Consider the following 23,069-nt stretch of genomic DNA (forward strand, 5'->3'; position numbering starts at 1 on the left):
CCCATCTCCACGCGCTCCCACGAATCCTGGGAGCTCTGAAGATCCTAGGATAATTTTTCTCCACGCGCTAGTCTTTACCGCCTCAGCTCTTGCATTCAACATCCAACACGTGTTCTTTACAGTACATCTTCAGAGGTTTCCACATCTAGATTGATTCTCCCAGGCTGGTCAACAAGCCTTAGTTTGATTCACCCTTAAAAATGTCGCCTTAGAGGGCGAGTAGCTTCAAATTATTGTACTCGCGAAAGTGGGCTCGCCGGCCAATGAACAATACCACTAGTGGTCTTTTGGGAGGTCCAAAAACGAGCGCTCCAGGTTTCCTAAAATAAGAGGTTTTTCTATTTGTCATAGGAAACTTGCTTAAGCTTTCCATTTAAAGCATAAAATTTATTTTCTTTCAGTCCATAATAACAACAACAAAGAAGAGAAAGAAAGAAAGGAAAAAATAAAAAAAAATAAAAGACAAAAAGAAAAGAAGTTCTTCACTGTTTATTCTCTTGTTTTCGTTCCCAGCTTCTATTTGCAGCAAGTAAGCTCCATATTGACCTTATATACTTCTTTGATAGAGTTATCTATTTTTTTTTGGGTATTTTTTGTTTCTTCCTTTTTGGTCTTGATCTAAAATTTTTCCCTATCTTTTTTTTTCGTTCTTTCCTTTTTATAAAGAATGATATTTGATAATTTTGATTACCCACCAGAGAAAATATTTCGTGTCAGTAACTTATTTTTGTGGCGGATCTACCAGAGAAAATAGTGATTAGAAACCCTAAAGGAAGATTATCGAAGAATATAATGGGGAGAGGAAAGATTGTGATCCGAAGAATCGACAATTCAACGAGCAGACAAGTGACGTTTTCGAAGAGAAGAAATGGGTTGCTTAAGAAGGCCAAAGAGCTTTCAATCCTTTGTGATGCTGAGGTGGGTCTGATTATCTTCTCCAGCACCGGCAAACTCTATGATTATTCTAGCTCCAGGTACGATTTCCTCTCTCTCTCTCTCTCTCTCTCTAGAGAATATTACATATTTTTCTTTTTCTTTTTCTTTGTTCCTTCTATTTAATTTATATTTTATGCAAACTTTTGTTGCATGTCTGAATGTTTTCGCCAGTTGATAAGTACGATTTTTTTTATTATATATATTTAATATATTGATTTTTTCTTGATTCTAGGTTCAGATTATTTCTGGACCTTTATTTCCTTGTATATATATATATATATATTATATATATATCTATTAATGCCGAATTTTTCGTCTTATATATATACACTTTGATATGTATTGCGTCCCACTCGGTGGGTCATACATTAGGAAAATAACTTATATTTCAAATTAGCATTCATTTCTACATATATAATATCGGGTTTTCTCGTGATATTAGGATTGAGATTAGAAATGTTCTTCCAAGTGGCCCCTACATATAAACATATTTATACACACATATACATGTATACACACATATATTTATATATATATATATATATATATTTGTGGTGTGTGTATGATCTTTTTAATTACAAGCATGCCGATCAGTGAGTGAAATGGAAAGTTTGATTATAGATTGGATTAATATTGCGCAATCTTAAACGTATGTACCAAGCTATCAAGTGGCTGGTATTGATCTGCTATAAATTAACTTTGTCTTTCTCTAGTAAATGTCTCAATAATAAATCCAAGGCTATAAGAATTCATTCATCACTAGAAAAGTACTTGTATATCTTGCATGCATGTATTGGTACGTCCATGTTCATACACTCGCGCTGAGATATATATCCGTAGACCTTTACTATGCATGATATTATTCCTTAATCACCTACTACAAAAATTATTATTAACATTGAACAGTACTAGCGCTTCTAAGGATTGTTCTACCAAATAAAAAAGAGAAAAACAAATTCCTTTCAATAAATGAAGTCCAATTCCGTGGGCTTCTTACATGTAGAGTAGACTTAAAACACACACACAGTACACACATCTAGACATGCTTACAAAAATGTGTCAATAGTACAGTACACACAAATATATGTTGGAGAAAGAAGTCCTTATTTTACCTTTCCTGTAGAGCTATATATATCAAAGGAAAAACATGTCCATATGTTGTTTATGTCAAGCCTAACTATACTATACACTTTGTTCACGGTTCGTGATTCATTCTACATGTATTAGACTGTTCTAATTCTCTTGATGTATAGAAGAGACTTTTAACATAGTTGTTTTCTGTAAAGAAAGAACAAAAAGATTGAGAGAGAGGCATTTGAGAGCCAACTGTACCTTGTACTTCTTCCTATAATAACGAAAATCTACAATAACAACTAGACATAACCATCACATTAAAGAGTGAGCCACTGTTACTCTTAATGTGCTCTTTGGCATATCACAACACACTAACGACATGCACATGCTAGTGACTTTTAAAGTAGGGGTGTTCACGGACCGGTTCAGGTAATTTTCATCCTCAGCACAACGGAACCATCAATTTTTTTCCAAATGAAAATTGAGACCAAAGTTACCACTAATAGGAACCGATCAACAAAGGACCATTATTTGAGTGGAGTTGTTAGTACTACAGACCTTCTTTTTTGGGCCCCTAAGTCTAGAACTTCACTTATCACTTCGTCAAATGAAAGAAAGACAACAAACTCAAATACATATGTCAAAATGAAAACTGAGTAGATGGTCGGTATGAGACTAGTTTAGGCTCTTTTCACGTTATCCGGTGATATTTGAGATTGTTGTCATAGCCGAAGGGGCTATGGGACATTAAGTGCGCCACCAAATCTACTTTTATTTTTTATCAGCAAAAAAGTACATATGTCATAAATACTCTAGGATTTGAGATTCTAAGTCGAAGCTCACTAGGAAATCTAGGGTTTAGAGTTTTCATTCTGAAAAAACTAAATGTTAGTTCCATTCAGTTTAATTAACCAAAACTCTCTAGACGTGAAACTAAAACTGACTGAAGCAAAAGTCAATTGATTCAATTTTGAAACTCTCAATTGTTAGGTTTGACCATAACTTTTATAATTTTAAAAACTAAATAAGAGTACAAACTTTGTAGTAACTTCGAGAGCTTCTAATTTGAGTGACTATTTTTTATTTCTTGCTATGTATGCTACATCAATTGGGCTTGGTAATCATGTCTAATTTATGTTCTAAGGTTATTATGTCTCTATGTGAAATGTTAGGGACACCAACTCTTTTCCAACGTTTGTACTAACTCTTGAATTGTCATTCTTTTATTAAAAGTCTTTAAAAGATTGTCACATTAATAAATTGCACCTATCAATAAAAGAATGACTAAATTCTACTGTAGGTCATGTTGTTTGATTAAAATTTAGCATTTCATCAATGAGTACCCACATTAAAAAATAGTGCATCAGTAAACACAAAGTGCTCCCATTCATAAATTCGTTAAAATGTAATTAATCGAGCCGTTAAATAAACTTGCTCTACCAAAAAGACAAAACAACATGTCCTACCATAAAATTTCTAGATGGATTTTATAGTATCAAATTTCAGCCTATTTTAGAGTAAACTTTTTTCCTTAAAGTTAATGATGGAAACGAAACGGATTGGGTATATGCTTCCCCCACCTCCAAACCCGCTTTCAATACCCATCCCATACGCGTCTAACTTAGGGAGGGGTTAGAGAATTCTCAACGAGAGCTATCTCTATGCCCTATCTATTTACTCATTTAACACTAGTAAAGTCGGAGCAAAATCCATTTATTATATGTAAAACTCTGCAATATAGTCACTGATGTCTTGTGAAAACAAACCAAAATTTCAAAACAAATACAAATTCGAATAATAAAAAAAAAAGACTCAAAAGTAAATCCAAACTCCAACAATAGAACTAATTCTTAAAATCCAATCCAACCAAAAAGGCTAAATTATCAAACAAAAATTGAAACACCAAAGAACATCATTTCCTTTTTTTAATAATTAAATCATTAGAATGGGATACCGAAATTTTCCTTTTTCTTTAAATTCGCGTTAGACTTCAACATTATATATTATAATTTATATTATATGTGTATACAGTGCTACGGGCCGCTTGTGACAGCCCGAAAATACCGATTTTGTGCTCGACCCGACCTGCCCGAAATTATTAAGTTATTTTGTGTTAAAATTATATAAAAACTAAAATCAACATTCAACACACATTATTAACACAATTTAATAAATTAATTTTGTATATTAATTTTTAAATTTATAATTCATGATTGTCTCGTTAAAAACCTTACGAAGAAAAACTCAATTGAGATAAAAACTTGCTAAAGAAAAAAGAGTGCAATCATTTTGTGACGAATTACAAATTTTACAAACTTACAAAGTCTAAATATACAATTACAATGTCAAAAATAAATATATATTTACAAATTACAATTTAATTTTAAGCTAAATGATTGTCTTCAAAATTAAATGTTAATCTATTAAATTTATCGATTCATTCTTGACTTGCCGGTAAAATTATTTCCTGTAAACGTTGATTGGCACGATCCCAATCCTTAATGCAGACCAAGGCTTCAATAATGTCCCTTTGCAATGCGTTTCAGAGTTCCTCAAGTATTCGTCCGGTCGTACTGAAGGTTTGTTCAGATGAAACAGTGGAGAGTGTGATAAAAAATATATCCATTGCCAATCGAGTTAGGATTGACCAAGTTAATGCTCGTACCCTCCACCATTGAACTAAGTCAAACGATTCTCTAGTACCGTCGACTACTAAGCTCTCACTGAGGTACGCCATAAGCTCGTTGAAGCCGCCACCGCTGCTGCCACCTATTGATGAAGATCCACTCTCAGCTTCTGTTTGAGTTGTCTTCTTCTTCTTCTTCAACCTGAAAACATTCAAGAATGAATGTGAGTTTTCATCTTGTTGTTACAGTTCCTGTACTCCAGAATTTGTGTTTCTAAACCTATTCTCATATTTACTATAGATCAAAAATATTTTTACCTTTATTGTTAGAAATTGATCAGAACAATTTATGCTTAAAAATTCACCTAAGTTTTCTAAACCTTCTAATTTTAATCTAGGATCAAAAATAGTACCCAAACCAAACAACAAAGGCAAATTAGACTAATATTTTTAAAAATTTTTTTTTCATAGAAGCGATATGAACTCCTAAGATTGGGTCCGCCCTATATTCATTAAATAAAATACTAATTCTTAAAAGTTCACCTAAAGCTAAAGGTGATGTTGGGTAATATGTTCCATTAAGTTTTAAAGTAACTTCATGAAACCTACCTAAAAATTGATACAAAACTCGGCAATTTGCCAATCATATGCATCTATATGTCTTGTTCTTAATTTTACACAGATATAGTTTGTTATAGCATCCTTATAGGGGATGCATTGTTGAAGCATAATATAAGTTGAGTTCCATATTACAGGCATATCTAAGGCTAATGCTCTAGGAGGTAGATTTAATGCTTGTAAGAACCTAAACCAATCTTATTCTCTATGGTTGCTACCTTGAATCCATGCAATACTATCTCTAATTCTTTTAATGTGAGTACACATTTCTTTTAAACTAGATTTAACTATTAAATTAATTACTTCCACAACGTTGGCAGAAAATAGTACCATCACCGAATCAACTTAAATCATTTTTGAAGTACTCAATTGCTTAGTATTTGCACTAGCATTATCTAATGTTATAGCCATTATTTTATCTCTTAATCTAAATTCATCAATTACATTTAAAATTATATTATATATTAAATCGACGCTATGTGATCCTAAAACAAATTTAAAACCTAATATTCTCTTATCTAAATCGAATCCTTTAAAGTAATGTCCGGTTATAGTTAAATATTATTGACTACGGCAAACCAAATATCTGCTATTAACACAACACAACTGATAGTCAAGTGTAAAAGGTTTATTAATATATTTTTTTTCTTTTTTAAATAATTTTAACAAATCTTTCTTAATAGTAGTTTTTAAAGTAAACTGTGCATTAGGATTATGTACAACTTTAATATATCGTTGCCAATTAGGATGCTCTACAAAATTAAGTGGTTGATCTAATGCAGCTATCATTCACGCAACTTCCATACGATCTACTTGTAGATCGTATTTCTAAGTGGTTAGACCACCGGTTGAGCGATCAAAAGATAATTGTGTTTGGCAGAGATTGGCTCTGCCGGACTGGCTAAGCTTTTGAAGACACTTTTTAGAGTTTCTTCTTAAGTGTGTTGTGCAGTGAATAATGTCACCTTGTAATTTAGATAAACAATATTTACACTGAGCTATATGTTTAGTGTTACCTTCATTGTCGATCTCTTCAATTGTGTCGAAGTGAACCCAAACTGTTGAGGTGCACTTGCATTTTCTCCTGGAGGTTGCAACACTTGCAGACGCAGTAGCACTTGCACTCACCGCTTCTCCACGCCTACCACTATTGCGACCAAGACCTCCAGTACGTTCACCAGGGCTCGGTCTAAAAATCGGGCAACGGTCAAAAAAATAGCCGTTGGATTCAGAAAATTCGTGCTTCGGGTCGGGTCGGGACGGTCAAAAATATATGTGTTGGTCAAGCTCGGGCTTCGGGCAATTCGGGCAGTTCGGGCCTGACTGAAAAAATTGAAAAAAATTCCGGCGCACGGCAGTTGATGGCGATATCACTGCGGCGGGCTCTGACGAGTTGTCTATTTCTGAGTTTCCTGAGCCCGAGCGCGAAAATGGAGTTGAACGGGTCGGCATTGGGCCTGCCCATCGAGCCCCAAAAATTCAGACTTCGGGCCGGCCCGCCGGCCCAAAGTTCCAACACTATGTGTATATATGGTATACGTAATCAGACTGATTGTCGCACTCCAACTTAAAGGCTAAGGTTGGCTCAGCCCAGCCCCATACATGCCATATTCAAGATGGGTATTCATGAGTACTCGTATGATGGGTATTCATGAGTACTCGTACTGACCGCATGTAAAATTGTCTTCTCTACTTAATTTTTGCATCATACTGGTCATTTGGTGAAATATAGTGAAAATTTTTAAAAAATTACAATTTTAAATCATTAATTGTTAAATTTTATAGCTTAAAACGTGAATCATTGTATTAATTGCTACGTAATTTAACTATATCTAAAATATTTTTGAAAAATTACTATATTGCAATTTTACTCTTATGAACATGTCATCTAGTGTCATTTTATCATAATCCGTTTCTGTTTGAATTGAAAAGGTTCTCTTGGGATCTAATACGTTTTTTTAGAAAGGTTTCATTCTTTTATCATTTGTGTATGTGGCTATTTCTTATCGATATCTGTAAATTGGTCGTTAATTGATCAAAGTGTTGGTTCATAACTGTTGTTCAATTGATTTTGGTTATATATCTAGAATTTGGAAGCTTGCTAGCTGAACAAAGGGACATAGTTTTGCACTTGTGGAACAAAGTCCGCCGAGTAAAGGTGATCAAATTAAAGAACATGATAGCAAATAACAAAACACAATATCTTTATTGAAAAAAAAAAAAAAAAAAAACATGAGAAGATTCACTTTCTCGCGGTAATTAACGTTTCATGCTTGGTGATTTATTCATAAATAATCGTGAAAAATATAGGTCTTATTTGGATTGTAGTTTCCAACTAAAATCTTAGGCTTCAAGCAATCAATTAGGTTCAAAATGATGTTTAGGGTAAAAAAATAAAGTGTGGGTTTGAATCTTGATGTGACACAATAACCTGAATTTTTGAACTTACCCCTAAGTTTCACCTGGTTTGAAGCCAAAACTAAAAAAACAAAACCACAAGTTAAAACACACTTTTCAAACTGAAATGTTTTAAACTAAAAACGTTCAAACGACAGTAATGGTTTGAACTGCGAACCAAACAAGGCTATAATTTAGGCCCAGCTCATTTCACCGATTCGAGTTTAGAATTTGAATTTTGCTACAGTAAAAAGTTCTCAGAAACAGTCATATCTAACTTTTTGCTACAGTAAAAAGCTTTTACATAAATTCACATCTCAACTTGAATCAGCAAACTAAACGAGCCCTTAATAATAAGAAACAAATTCTATTCAACGTCATCAATTTATAACTGATCGATCTAATTTGTTTATTTGAATGCATTTATAAGAATTACACTTGTCCAATTCAACTTGTTTTGCAACTTGCTCGTAATGCTTTGTTACCTCATTTCGTCTTAATTTCTTCAGTTGTTTTGCTCCGTTGTTTTGCTATTCATTTAGCATATCGTTTTTCTTTCTTCTTGTTTTCATATTTTTATTTCCTTTTTATAACTTTTTGATTGAAACGTCATTATTGTATACGGTGTCATTCTCATTTGTATTCACCTTTCAATAGTATAAGATATAAGGCGTAAAATTTCTCATTTTATTTATTAACTAAAACCAACAGAATTCTAAGAAAATGACATAAAACTAAATAGGTGAATTAAGAGGGATACATGACTTAATTTTCTCTTAGAAAAATGGTTGTGTGGGATTTTAACAATCTAGAAATTAAATACTAAAAATTTATTTGGATTTTTTTTTTTTGACGAGATGAGTTTCGGTGTTGATATGAAAACAAAATATCATTTTATTTATTTAAAAAAAAAAAAGCCTAACATCATGAACTAAAAGCTATTGGAAAGTTAAATTCTATTTAACATTCATCTAGTGACCTATGAATATTATTTTGCTATAGTCTCACTTAGTCATGCTTAAAAGTAACGAAGCACTCCAGATTTCTAACCATATCCTGTAAAATGTTAAAAGAATCATGTGAAATTGGTTAACACTGGTGAAGATTAGACTAACTAAATTTAGGAACTAAAGGACACTGTTAGGAGGCCATGAACACGACGACCTGAATCAAAGGCCGAAGAATAAGTGAATTTCATCCATTTAGTTAAATATTTTCGAACAAGAAGAGTGATAAAAAAAAATAAAAAATAAAAAACCACGTAACTTCTTTCGTCTAGTTTCTTGACTATTAGATTCTTTTATATATAATTTTTTGTACCGTTTTTACTTTCATTTTGATGAAGTATATATTTTGGTGGATGGTTTAAGCCTGCTTTAATTGTTGCATCAAACTCATTAGATGTGTGATTACAATAAATAAAATGTAGTCTAAAGTCTTACGTACTAATCACTAATTAATTAAAGACCATCTGTAGTTTAACTAGATCTGGGTTTTACGACTATGCCAACCAAAAGAAAGTAGTACTGGAAGATTATCTATATCTTGCACTCCAAATAAAAACTTCCATTGAATTATAGGTATATGTTTGATCGTTTGTATAGATTAATAGAATTTTATCAACGGTGCCAGTATGATAGAGAAAATGAAAACATTGATATTAAAGATGCAGCAGTTTGTTTTATTAATAATAGTTTATTACTCTAATTTCTCTACCTAAGTTGTGAGTCTCAATTCTCAAAAATGAAACAAAATCTCAATTACCTTCAGCTTGATTTTTACATATAGGGTACCTCTATTAGAACCATCTTGTTGTCGTTTTTCATTTGTGTAAACTAGCGTGATGCCCAAATCTACAGTTCTAAGAAGGTAATTATCTCAAGTATATACGTCTTTCATTCACTGATAACTTGTCTAATAAGAAGTTAAAAAGCAAAAAACCTTAAAATTTACTCTCACTTCCAAATATTTCTCCAAATTGGTGAATATGGCAAAAACTACATAACATGCAAATTTATTCATGAACAATATTATAGGAACATTGAAATTATATTCTAACTAAATCCAAACAATTCCTCGGTTCTCTTTCTTTTTCTTTTTCTTTTTTTTTTTTTCTCTCTCTCTCTCTCTCCCTCTCTCTTCTCCCACACCCTCCCCTTCTAGTGTCAATGGTGTAAAAACGTCACCAATCACGTAGAGCACGCATTGAATCTGGTGTAAAATTGGCACACTTCTCGAACATGTGTTTGTGATAAAAAAGCATGGAAGAATTGTTAAAAAGAGATGAGATTATCAAAAAGATATGAGATGTTTGGATTTATGTAATGTAGCATACAATTTAAGCGTTGATATTCTTTAGTAGGGAGAATATAGGAAATCATATAATTGTTCAAAATAATCAAACCAACTAAGGGAAGGAATTTGAATCAAATTTCAAACTTTTAGGGTCTTTTTACATACAAGGGTGTCCGTGAGAAAAGAGGAAAATAAAATATTCAACCTCCTACTCACACACACACATATATACAACAATCATTACACGATCCTTTAACATATACATCCAACAATCATTATATAGTCCTTTGAATCTGTTTGAACTTTTGAACTACTTTAGGTTGTTCCAATATTCCGGATTATGGTTGTATTCCACGTAGTTTTGTTATGACGAGGAACTTCAGTTGTTTGAACAGAACTGACTGGCCAAGCATAGTATTGAGCTTCATGAAAAACCATATGATGAAATTGTGAGGAAAAAAATAAAATAAAATTCAAATGGCACTTTTGTGTCGTTGATCAATCTTCTAAGAGCAGTTGTATTTACCCCATGTGGATTTATCCCCACTATTTTAGCAGTGAGGATAAATTCCCATGGGGATAAAAGCATTTTTCATCTCCTAAACATCATTATTTCTTATACATGTAATTGAAGAAAGTCCCAACTTAAAGTATATGATATAAAATGTATTAGAATTTAGTTACTCATGGCACATATTATAAGGGACTAGTTGATGGGTTGATAGCTAGAGTGATAATTTTTTTTTTTTTTTTTTATAATGGATGAGTATTTAAATTTATGTAGAATTTTTTTTTTGTTTTTTTGTTTTTTTTTGTTTCTACGTATGGTGGTTTTGAAAATAACAGTTTTAAACTCAAGATAGAAAAACCATTAGATATAGAGAAGTTTTGGAAATGCCTCAGCAAAATTTTTCCTTGACATATAGGAGACACGAGGCTTTCCTTCAGAAAGTTGATTTCTAACAAAATAGTAGTTGATAGCAGTGTGCAGCATATACCCGCACCCTTTGGAGCGGGGGAAGAAAAAATCCTACCCCGCACAAACTCAATCTATGAACAGCCCTAAGTATGCTTCATGCAGGACTTTCTTTTGCAACACTCATGGCCCAATTATTATTACAGCGGTCACATAGTTTATTATATAGGCTTCAGATGAGGAACAGGTGATCATAGTACGTTTTGCTTCTTAGAGCACTAAAAAATAAGTTAAACGATTGATTGACGACATAAGCTGTGGTGGAGGGGGAATTAATATTATAGACCAAGGGCTCGATTTTCGAACCGCAAAGAAAATGAAATTGAAAAGAAAAGTAAAATAATAGGAGTGAGGATTATTGATTTCTTTTCTTTATTTTACTAGGGTTAACTAAACTTAGAAATAGTAATCTTATTAATGCAATTGTTTTTACATAGTTAAATAGTAATTGAATTAGGAAATGTGAATTTTAAGCGTATCTTGGTAAATTTTGCAATCATCCTTTTGATAGAGAAACAATACCAAGGAAAATTTAAGCACTGATATTTTCTTTTGATCATTATTTATATTGTGTGCAGCCCACTAAACTCTCATTGCTGATTTTATAAATAAATACATGACTAGATGGAAACGAAATCATTCCTTCTTTTTTTTTTTTTTTTTTTTTCAGTTCATGCAAATTAATCGCACTTTGGTTGTTTGTCACTTTGACCTCTCACTACATACACATAAGAACTTAAAAAACCATGTCAATATTTCATATTATCAGCTATTCATCCTACCATATATATCAATTGTTTTTTTTCTCAAATTTCCTATTATGACATTTATGTTACATTAATACATGTTTTGTCAATATTCGTAATTTTGTCTAATAATACGGCTTTTTATCAGCATGAAAACTGTGATTGAACGTTACAACAAAGCGAAAGAAGAGCACAATCAACTTTTGAATCCTGCGTCAGAAGTCAAGGTACAATTTTATGGGAAAAAAAGGCGTAAGAATTTGTTAATTCTACATACATTAATAAGGTAAAGGCAACAGGTTTTTTAATTCTACATGCATTAACAAAGTATATGTCAAAATAGTGAAAACTGAAAACAAGTTTTAGAGTTGTTTAAGGTTCATTTATTATGTTTTTGAAAATATTGACAGTATTCTAATGAAATTTTGATCAACAGTCAATTAGTTGCATAAGGATAATGTCATTTTAACATATAAATTGTGGCTAGGATTGGAATTATGCTTTTGGAAGAAGCACAATTTTTAGAAGAGAAAATCAAAAGCTGATAAACTAATTTTCAAAAATAATGTAAAAGTAGATTGTTATTTGTGCAAAATATAACAACTCATCCCTTCTAAATGTATTGTGTTATAGTGTTCTTACTATGGAATTTCGCTTAAATGCATTGTGTGATAGTGTCCTTACTACGAAATTTCGCTTATCACCTTCTGCAAATTAAGAAAAACGCATAACTTGCCCTTTCTAGTTTTACCCTCTCTTTTTACACTACATGACTCAACCGATTGTCACTATCACAGGAAGTAACTTTGTGCACTTTTATCCAATACACTAATTACATTGCAGGAAGTAATTTTAAGGACTTTAAATGTAATCTCAAACTAGCCCTAGCATATTTTTAGCTCTTTGTAAGTCTTTTCTCGTTTACTGACTATTTCTCCTTTGTACTGTTATATTCTATTTCTTGTAAGAAAAAAAAAAAAAAAAAAAAAAAAAAAAAGGGGGGGATGTTTTAGTGATGATATTAATAGTGCAATCAAAGACCCTCATATAACTACTACTACCATCAACGCAAAAAAAAAAATAAAAAATAAAAACATAATGCCTTTAAAGCTTTTTCAACGCAATGCCAAATTAATGTATTAATGCTAAAATATTATTTAGATAAGAATTATGCTCCAGTGAAATGGACTTTAGGTGCTATATTTGACACGTGCTATGCTTTGTATAAAATTTAGCATGACTTGTCATTTAATGATCATAATATTGTTACTTTCAGTATATATATATATGACAAAAAGTAAATTTAACTTTTAAAATAACAGTTGTACATTCACTTATTTGTGACAAATAAACATTAACATTATATTTGTTTTGGAAATGGTCCGATTTTATGCTCCAATGCATATTATTGTTTTCAATGTTATATCTAATTTTTCATCAATTTTAAGCTTTAAAACTTGTAAAACAAATTTTTTAAATATTTATGAATAAAAAGTGTCAACATTCTAATTAGTAAGAAAGAAAATAACACATTAAGCAAGAAACATACACCAAAAGTTGGCATATGCAGACTTAGAACATATTTAATAATATAATGCTATAATTAATGTTTCAATTGTACATTTAATATTTGATGGTAAAAACACACTATTAAATGCAATGCCATGTATTATGTTTAATTTACCATATGATATATTCTGTGGTAAATTTCTTATTAAATATAATATGTGACAAATTTAACATTGAATTGTTATTTATTGATATGTTACATTTTTCATTTAATAATTAAATTCTGCATTAACGAATTACTTTAAAGTAAAAATTTACTTTTACAACTTTTAAAACTTAATAATGATGAGAAAAAATAGATTTAGCATTTGAAATATCATTATAAATTGGAGCCCAAATAAAAATAACACGTCTTCTCATATTTTTTTAGCTAAATATACTATTGGCATTACCATTTATATTGTAGATGATTTTAGAGCATCTCCAATATAATGTGTCAATTGCAAATTTAATATTTGAGTGCAAAAAACACTCTTCAATACAATGTTATTTGTTGTGCTAAATTTGTCATGCTAAATTTCTCATATGTTTACTTTTTAACAAATTTATGAGGTCTTTGTAAAAATAACTCAATAGAAAAGTTTTATTAGTAAAATAACTTTTTAAAAATTTTTATTTGTAAAATGACCACTTTTTACAAAAAATGATTAGGTGGTCCTTTTTCATAAAAAATGAAGAAGGTCATTTTGCTAATTTCACTTTGTTGGATAGTCATTCTAGCATATTTCTCCAAATGGTTCTCACTAAATATAGCATATGAGAAATTTGACCTTTTTTTGCTATTGGTTAAAATATTTACTTTTTCACGTAATTATTGCGACTTCTGCATTTTTTAATTATTTTAAAAATACAAGTCTACTTCTACACATTTTAAAACTCAATGATTATGAGAAAAAATAAATTGATATTTCAAATAGCATCCCATACATAATGAAAATAACATACCATATCATACTTTTTAATGTTAAATATACAATTAGTATTAACATTTACATTGAAAATGGTCTAAGTATTATATTTGAAACCAATAGCATGTCCTAATTTATCAAGTATAGCATTGCTTTCCCCAAATGTTTGACTCGATATTGGGATAGAAATTTGACATTCTATAGGAGGTGTTCTAAGATAAGATGAATGCTAACTTAATTAGGATGTGACTTCTTATTCCTTGATGTTATATGCTTCCTCAGTCCAATACACATTAATGCCCTATGTTCCAAAATGCAAGTAATATGATCTGGAAATAATCTGTATTTTATAAGCAATATCACTCGTATTCAATCTCAGTCTATTTCTTTTGAGGAAAAAAAAAAAAGAAAACAATCCAGTCTACTTCTTACCTAAAAAAAAATAGCATCTTTCTTAGAAAATTAGGACACAAAATATTAAAACCATACACTGTTCTGAAACTCGAGCCATTACATATTCAACAAAAGATTACAAATAACAGTTCATTATACGGTTATTCTGATAAATTAAATTGATTTATCAAAAACTTATATGTTGGCTCAGATCAAACATTAGATAAGTCTATAACAAGACCTTCCCATCCTTGCTCGTTGTTTGGCCAGGCACTATTTATAAACCTAACGTTGACCTTGGACTGGTTTTTTGATTCGTTGGACCATTATATCCTCTTTTAACAGCTTTATTACTTTTCTTCTCTGTAACTATCTGTATTCTAAAATAGTTCAATAAGGAAGAAACTTTAAAACTACGTCTTACATAGATCGGACATTTTACATAGGATATATATTCACATCATAATGAAAAAGTAGGGTATTTTTTCAATACCATACCATAAACCATATTTAGATTTCTCATTCAGACATAAAACAACATTAAAAACACAACGCGACGCTACTACTACCAGGAGGGAGCACGTCAACATTTATGCTTTTTCAATGCTAATGGTTAACTTATAAGAGCATCTCCGATGCAATACTATAATTGATGTGCCAATTACAAATTTAACATTTGAATGCATAAAATACTCTCAAATGTGATACCATTTGTTGTGCTAAATTTCTCATATGCTATACTTTGTAACAAATTCCCCACCAAATTTAGCATGTAGGAAATTTAGCATTTGATTGTTATTGGATAAAATGTTTACTTTGTCATGTAATCATTGTAATTTTTGCATTTTCTAATTATTTTAAAAATAAAAATTTACTTGTTCAACTTTTAAAACTTAATGATTACGAGAAAATGTTGATTTAGCATTTCAAATAGCCTTATGCATTGAAGCAAAAATAAAATAACATACCATATCATATTTTTTGATGCTAAATATACAATTAGCATAAGCATTTGCATTAGAGATGTTCTAAGGTGTGTTACTTTACTCATTCTATATAGACTTATTGCAGAAGATTGATTTATGTTCTTGACTTGTTAGTTTTGGCAAAGGGAAGCTGCAACTCTGAGGCAACAACTGCAATATTTGCAAGAAAGTCACAGGTAAATCACTTGATTTTCCTTTTCACAATATCTAAGAGTTGGAACAGCAGTACTAAAAATCAGAACTAGGACTCGCCATTCAAACATAAAGCAATTTGCAAGACAAGTTAACGGATAACAAATACTACGACATCACCTTTATTTAGATGCTTTTATGTATCCACCGATATAGCAACTTTCTAACCTACAGAGAAATCAGATCCCTGCAAAATTATATGCGCCAAAAAACAGTCACATCAGTTAGTAAACAAAAGTCAGTACGATAATTGGAATATATTGACACTACTAGATTAAATGCTTCGTCGCATTGATTGATCAGCTTGTCATCTGTTATAATGTAATTGAGGCTGGTTTTGTCACCAACTTTTGATGTTCTTAATTCTACTTCTCTTTCCTTCTTCTCTTCATTTTAATGTTAACAATTCAAAAATTATCAATATTACCCTAAAAAACCATTCAAAAAAATTATATTACATAGAGAATACAAAATGATGCAATGATGATAGTCATGGTATCTATCTCACCATAAAGTATGATTTACATGATACATGCAGACAGTTAATGGGGGAAGAACTGTCTGGTTTGAGCGTCAGAGATCTACAAAATTTAGAAAACCAACTAGAAATGAGTTTGAAAGGTGTCCGTACCAAGAAGGTAATGAAATCCTTGGCCCTCTTCAAAATCTCCTAATACCATTTATGAACCTTCGCCTACATTTATAGGAGATTCTTAACACTTGACATTTCTTTTCTCTGCAGGAGCAAATACTAACTGATGAAATAAAAGACCTAAACCGGAAGGTACTCTTAACAAGATTTGCTTGCTTCCTTCAGTTTCATTCAGGACTAATTCACACTTATCGTCTAACTAATGTCGAATTTATACAGGGAAATCTTATTCATCAAGAGAATGTAGAACTCTATACGAAGGTAGAACTCATCCACAAAGAAAATGTGGAACTGCAAAGGAAGGTAATGTTTAGACTACTTCACTTATCATCAAGAAAACCTATTAATCTGCAATCTCTTTTTCTCTCTTCAAGGTCAGGGGTTAAGATCAGTAGGTAGATAGGAATGTAGTGGGGTTAAGAGAGCTCTCTTGAGATAAAACAAAGAAGTAATGTTGAAATTATTATCTTGGTACCAGTAAAATAGACATTTAATCTATGGTGAATTCTTAGGCCTATGAAACAAGCGATCGTAATGAAGAAAACAGAAGTTCCAACCTCACCTACAGTATTGGCAATGGACATGATGCACGTGCATCCGTCAATCTCCAATTAAGCCAGCCACAGCCAGAGTCTCAGCCTCAGAATAATGAAACACCAGCAAAAGCAATGAAACTAGGGTATCTACTATCTACTGAAACTATATATGTTTATCAACTTTCTATAAACAGCTGTTATGAAGTAGTAAATTTGACTATTAACACTCTTAATATATTATCAAATTTGTAACAGATTGCAACTGTTGACCGCTCCAGATGGGCTTCCCTCGAAAATCCCATGAACAAGTTATCCTCCAATGAAAACCCAAACCTTCAGCCTGCTCTTGTATTTCAGCTACTAAAGATAAAAACCATCCAGGGAAAGAGCCACCACTTTTGTTAGGACTTGTTCTTTGAACATGTTCTTTGAAAGAAACTTCAATATTTCTGTAAAATGACCAGTATGGCAACAATATGTGAAATTACCGAATAAAAAGTAACCATCACATGATGTTGGATGTTGGTGTAGGACTTCTAAATTTGTTGTCACAAACTGAAGTGGTAAGGCCAATAATAGTTGTACATATATTTCTTATATAAAATTACTGAGTGTCTCAAACATGTTCTCTAATTAACCAGAATAATTTTCACCTATATGCTTATTTTTGCACCCAAAAAAAAAGTATTGAGGAATAAGTTTAAGAAAATGTTAGGAACCCGAAAATCTGAACTTCATTAACAACACTAAAAATGAAAAATTACAGGATAGATGGGCGGTTTCGAGGACCCCTAACCTCCAAAATAGTGCACAACACTAGACACTCTACAAATCTCATCCTCCCCCTCATTAGCCACTAGACTCTTAATACTACTAAAACACTACTAAAAAATAACTACTAACTATCAGGTTTCTAACATTACCCCCGCCCCAAGGAATCACCTTGTCCTCAAGGTGAAAACCAAAAAATAAAATTGAAAAATAACATCTAAATGATCAAGAACAAAAGACTTTGCCAATTCCTTAATTGGAGAGTCCGAATTGTTGCTATCCCTGTAAATCACATCTTCCAATTGGAGCCAATCAATTACTTTCTTCTCTGTCTTCTTGGTATCTCGGAAAGCAACCACAAAGTCTATTAGTTCATTTGAAACTCTCTACGCAAGCTCATCAATGGTCACAAAAACTATGGGCAAATCGATCCTCACTAAGGGAGTTTCCTTCTTAGCCAACCAGGACATCAACCTTTCAGCTTCACTCTCACCAATTTCTTCATACCCAGCTGCAATTGTACCATTCCCAGCCCTAAACGTGTTAAAGTTTTGAGGCCTGACTGCCATTGCACTAGAATTAGGCCAATTAATATTGTAATTACGAGGCCCAACCCCAAAATTGACTCTGCCCATACCCAAAACACTAGACCCAACCCACTTCCGAACAGAATTTCGGGATTCAGCCCCAAAATCGCCGGATTTCGCATCAGAATTCCACGTCCTAGCCATCATCTTGCCGGAGCTAGCCCCAATGGCGTCAAAATCACAAACCCCAGCCATAAGAGCGTCGAAATTCATGGACCCCACTCCAATTCTGCCGGAATCTTCCTCCGTAGCACCGGAACCAGCCCTTTTCACGCCGGAATCGCGAGGCCCAGTCCAAACCGGGCCGGAATCAGCCCCAACAGCGACCGAATCGGGGCCGGGTTCCCTGTTCCGAGGGTACCCATGCCGTCCCAGCCTTCGAGCAAGCCTCTCCTCCTTTAACTCCGGCTCCCACTCCACTTCCCGTCGCCGACCAAGCTCCACCGCCCCTCCCACTGAACCCCGGCCACCTTCCACCCTCATTATGCCGTCGACTGGCTCATCTCGCTGCCGACCCAGGCCTCCCGTCCCTAGATCTCGCCGGTAGTTGCGCGCCTCTAAGAGATCTATGTCTCTCCGGTGCCCGATCTCCCACTCGTGACCTCGGCCTTCACACATCAGCGCTTCCCGACGAAGAATGGCCCGATTTGGTACCTCCACTCCGCCTGGGTCATCGCAATCTGGGATCTCTTCACCCCGATGAGCGCGATCTCGCCACTTGACGTCGCGGCCCAGGTTGGCAACCCTGGGCACCGGCCGCGCCTCCAACAACGCCTCCATCCGCCGCAGCGCCGCCTGCAAGTCACCCATCTGGGTCCGAACCTTCCCCCATACTCCCTCGCAGCCAAGCCACCTCGCACGGATCTACGGCACGTTCTCCGTCACCACCGCTTGGACTGCCTCTTGGACCACCACTAACCCCTTCTCCACCATGTTCTCCCTCTCCGGACCTGCTGGTTTAGGTGCCATGGATCGGTGCTCTGATACCATTGTTAGGAACCCGAAAATCTGAACTTCATTAACAACACTAAAAATGAAAAATTACAGGATAGATGGGCGGTTTCGAGGATTCCCGACCTCCAAAATAGTGCATAGCACTAGACACTCTACAAATCTCATCCTCCCCCTCATTAGCCACTAGACTCTTATTTATACTACTAAAACACTACTAAAAAACAACTACTAACTATCAGGTTCCTAACAGAAAACACAGTAAACTGTTGAAATTTATGGAGAATAAATATACTTAAGAAGTTAACTAGAAATTGAATTACAAGATACAGCGTCTTCATACAGCAAAACATATATTTAACTAAGGTACATGTCAAGCAGATAGTCAAGGAAAAACTGTAGCACAATACAAAAAATTCGAACAATTAGGGTCATCTTTTTGTCAAAGGTAAAAGGGCTTTGGGACATAATAATCCCAACTACAATAAGCGAGAATTTTATTTGGTTATTATACACTCCAACTACATTGTATTGAACATTTTCATGTTGTATCTGATAAATCCAGTAGTCAACCATGCAGGATTGTGCATGTCGTGCATGTTATGATAAAAGGACAAAAATACCACGTATAATCAGCCATTGACACACTTGAAACTACAAAAACTAAACCTTCACAAGAACAAATCTAGTGCTTTCTTCGAAATAGGATCTTCTATCAAGAGATTACATGCGAAAAACACATGAAAGATACAACACATTCCTTCCCTCCATTTTTTTTGGGTGAAAAAATATCCCTTCCCTTCAATCCCTTAGTTTTTAACAAAAGCTGTAAAAGTAACTACTAGTGTGTAAAATTATAACTTATCCCTCCGTTTAAATTATTCACACACACACACACAACACACACACACACACACACACACACACACACAGAGTAGGGAAACTCGGAAAGTATAAAGTATAAATCAGGACGACATTTATAAATAAAATAAATAAATAACAGAAGAAGAGAAACAAAAAGATTAAAGGACACCTCTGATTTTCATAACTAATTTTCTCTTCTGCTTGTAGGATGTTCTTGACATGTGGACCAAAAGAACTTCCAAATTGGCATTTACCACAAACAATTCTTCCACCGCCCATCATTGCACATGTGTTTTTAGCACTTAGTAGGGGCCTAGCTTTGTGTACTCATAAATTCCCAGGTAGGAAAGTTTGCCTCAAAAAGTGGGGCCAAAATGCCAAAACAGAAACTCTATGAAAGGTCAACAATCCATAAGGAAATAAGAACATATAGAGACAAACCAAAGTTATACATCATACACAGAAGGAATGAACTACAGAATGCATATGTATATCCTTATTTCTTGCAAGTGCAAGCAGATTTTTTGGACAATATAGTCAACATTTATGGAAGTTGAAGGGTAAGTAAAATCCTAAGCTTTATGTTATTCTTTGTAAAATCTGGCACATTCAGAATACAGATGAGGCACAAGTTGAAAAACCACTTAGTATGGAACAAATTAAGCAGATAAGCAATTTATTGCTGGTAGAAGCTTTCAGAAAGAACAAAAAGAATTCAAAACATTAGTTTTAAAACCAAAACATACCAAATAACAGAAATACCTTCTTCTGCAATCTTCCAGAAACATAAGTTTGCAGGTTGAGAAGTTCACTATCAACAGCAAGGATACTCTTATCTACTTTCACTATAAGCAAAAAAAACACTCAAAAAAAAAAAAAAGAAACACACAAAAGAAGGTACAATCAACATAATTTTGGAACAGTAACAAAAAATGATTGATCACAGAGCTGAGGTACTCAAAGGATCAATTATAAGGATCAAATAAGGCCTATGAAATGATTAACAGAACTATCATGCCAAAATATTCAGTAGAATAGTGCTTCCATATTTCTGTGTATTGTTATAGACCTAGGGTAATTGCAAAAACTAGCTATTTTCATTTTCATCCTCAATATGAATGGGAAGTCTTGCAGATAATTTCTAAAATGTAGCATTTATTGGGAATGCACACTTGATAATAATCTGAAAAGACAGGATTCTCAATATTACCAGCACTACTACTAATAACAAAAATGTTAGAAAACTTGGATTCAGAAAGGAGAAGAATTGTATGTGTTTTAGAATATCAATCAGTACAACTTGGTCTTATACGATGTCTTAAAGGTACCTACAGAGGAAATTAAGGCTAAGCCTAAAAAATGATTATGGTCAATTATATGAACAAATGCAAGAAGGATAGTAATTAGGAATTCTTTTTTCTATTTATTTAATGCATTAACTTTTTTCTTTCCAAGCAGAGATCTCAAGGAAAGAGTTGTGTTTCTTTTTACTCGGTTCCCAAAACATAAGCTTCCATGTAATCTTAGTGAACAGGAGTGCATCCAATTTCCAAGTGATTACATTAGTGAAATTTTACTAGTAAAACATATGTGCCCCAGGTAAGCTTAAATAGACAACAACCATAACTGGGAAATGTTTTTAGTCACTAGGTTGGCCGGAAGATTGGTACAGGAATAAGCAAAGATTTTGAAAAGTCGTCAAACAAATCTTAACCCTGTGAGAAAAGATACCGGAGAAGAAAACCATGAAACACTGCTCAGAATTTCTTATTAGAATCAATATTAACATACAGAAAAAGACCTAAAATTTATAGCCATATTCTGGTTAGAAACTATCCCAACAAACTAGGGAAACAAATCAGCAACAAATCAGGAAACAAATAACTAAAATTAATAAGGCCCTGATTTTATTCTCTAAAAAATAGGATTGACTAAATCAACCCTTAACTGCCCCCAAATCTCCCGGATATTAAGGATACCGGAGATGGGATGATCTTCAACACTCTCCCTCAAGCTGGATTGTATACATCAAACAATCCTAGCTTGTAAGTCATCTCCTCAAAAAGAGGTCTTGGCAATCCTTTAGTTAGAATGTCTGTTGCCTGCTCTGCTGAAGCTACATGAGGAATGCAAATAGTCCCGTCTTCAATCTTCTCTTTGATAAAGTGTCGATCCACCTCTACATGTTTAGTACGATCATAATGCATAGGATTATGAGCTGTGCTGGTGGCAACTTTGTTGTCACAGTACAATCTCATAGGACTTTTTTTGCAACTTGAAGTTCTTCAAGGAGTAGCCTAGGCCAAATTAATTCACTAACTCCATTTGCCGAGGACCTAAGTTCAGCCTCTGCGCTGCTTCTGGCCACTACATTCTACTTTTTGCTCCTCCATGTCACCAAGTTTTCCCAAACATAGTATAAACGTAGGTAATGAGAAGAATGAATTGTATTGCTTTCAACCTTTACAGAGTATACACTTAAATAGAATTACAATAGGGAACGGAAAAAGGAAACTAACTAAATTAGCCTACACTGATTTCTTTCCTGATTTCTAGTAGTTGACTAATTCTAATTTTTCCATATTTACACGCTAATTTAATCCCTAAAATCTGGTGCCTTTAATCACTGAATATTTCAACACTCCCCCTCAAGCTGGCTTGTAGATGTCTTTCATAGCTAGCTTGCTTATCAACCTATCAAACTCCTTCTTGTGCAGTCCTTTAGTGAGTATATCAGCAGCTTGTTCAGTAGTCGGAACATAGGGTATGCAAATTAGGCCGTTTTCTATTTTCTCTTTGATAAAGTGTTTGTCCACCTCAATATGCTCGGTTCTGTCATGGAGAACTAGATTATGAGCAATTGAGATAGCAGCTTTATTGTCGCAATAGACCCTTATGGGTAAACTAGGAGAAATCTTCAAGTCCTCAAGGAGCCTCTTTATCCAAATTACTTCACAAATTCCATGAGCTAGTGACATGAATTCTTGCTTTT

At 33.4% G+C, this 23,069-nt stretch overlaps 1 protein-coding gene across 1 annotated transcript; it reads left to right on the top strand.

The window, feature by feature from the left end:
* Positions 1 to 432: 432 nt before the first annotated feature.
* On the top strand, positions 433 to 17,291 carry LOC21397917 (MADS-box transcription factor 23). Its single transcript, XM_024175967.1, has 9 exons — positions 433 to 529; positions 746 to 974; positions 11,817 to 11,895; positions 15,639 to 15,700; positions 16,255 to 16,354; positions 16,459 to 16,500; positions 16,588 to 16,671; positions 16,881 to 17,047; positions 17,160 to 17,291. The coding sequence occupies exons 2-9, from the start codon at positions 793 to 795 to the stop codon at positions 17,206 to 17,208; spliced, it is 765 nt and encodes a 254-aa protein (XP_024031735.1). The 5' UTR covers positions 433 to 529; positions 746 to 792; the 3' UTR covers positions 17,209 to 17,291.
* Positions 17,292 to 23,069: the final 5,778 nt, after the last annotated feature.

The sequence above is a fragment of the Morus notabilis genome, unplaced genomic scaffold, assembly GCF_000414095.1.
Source record: "Morus notabilis unplaced genomic scaffold, ASM41409v2 Scaffold456, whole genome shotgun sequence".
NCBI classification, from domain to species: domain Eukaryota; kingdom Viridiplantae; phylum Streptophyta; class Magnoliopsida; order Rosales; family Moraceae; genus Morus; species Morus notabilis.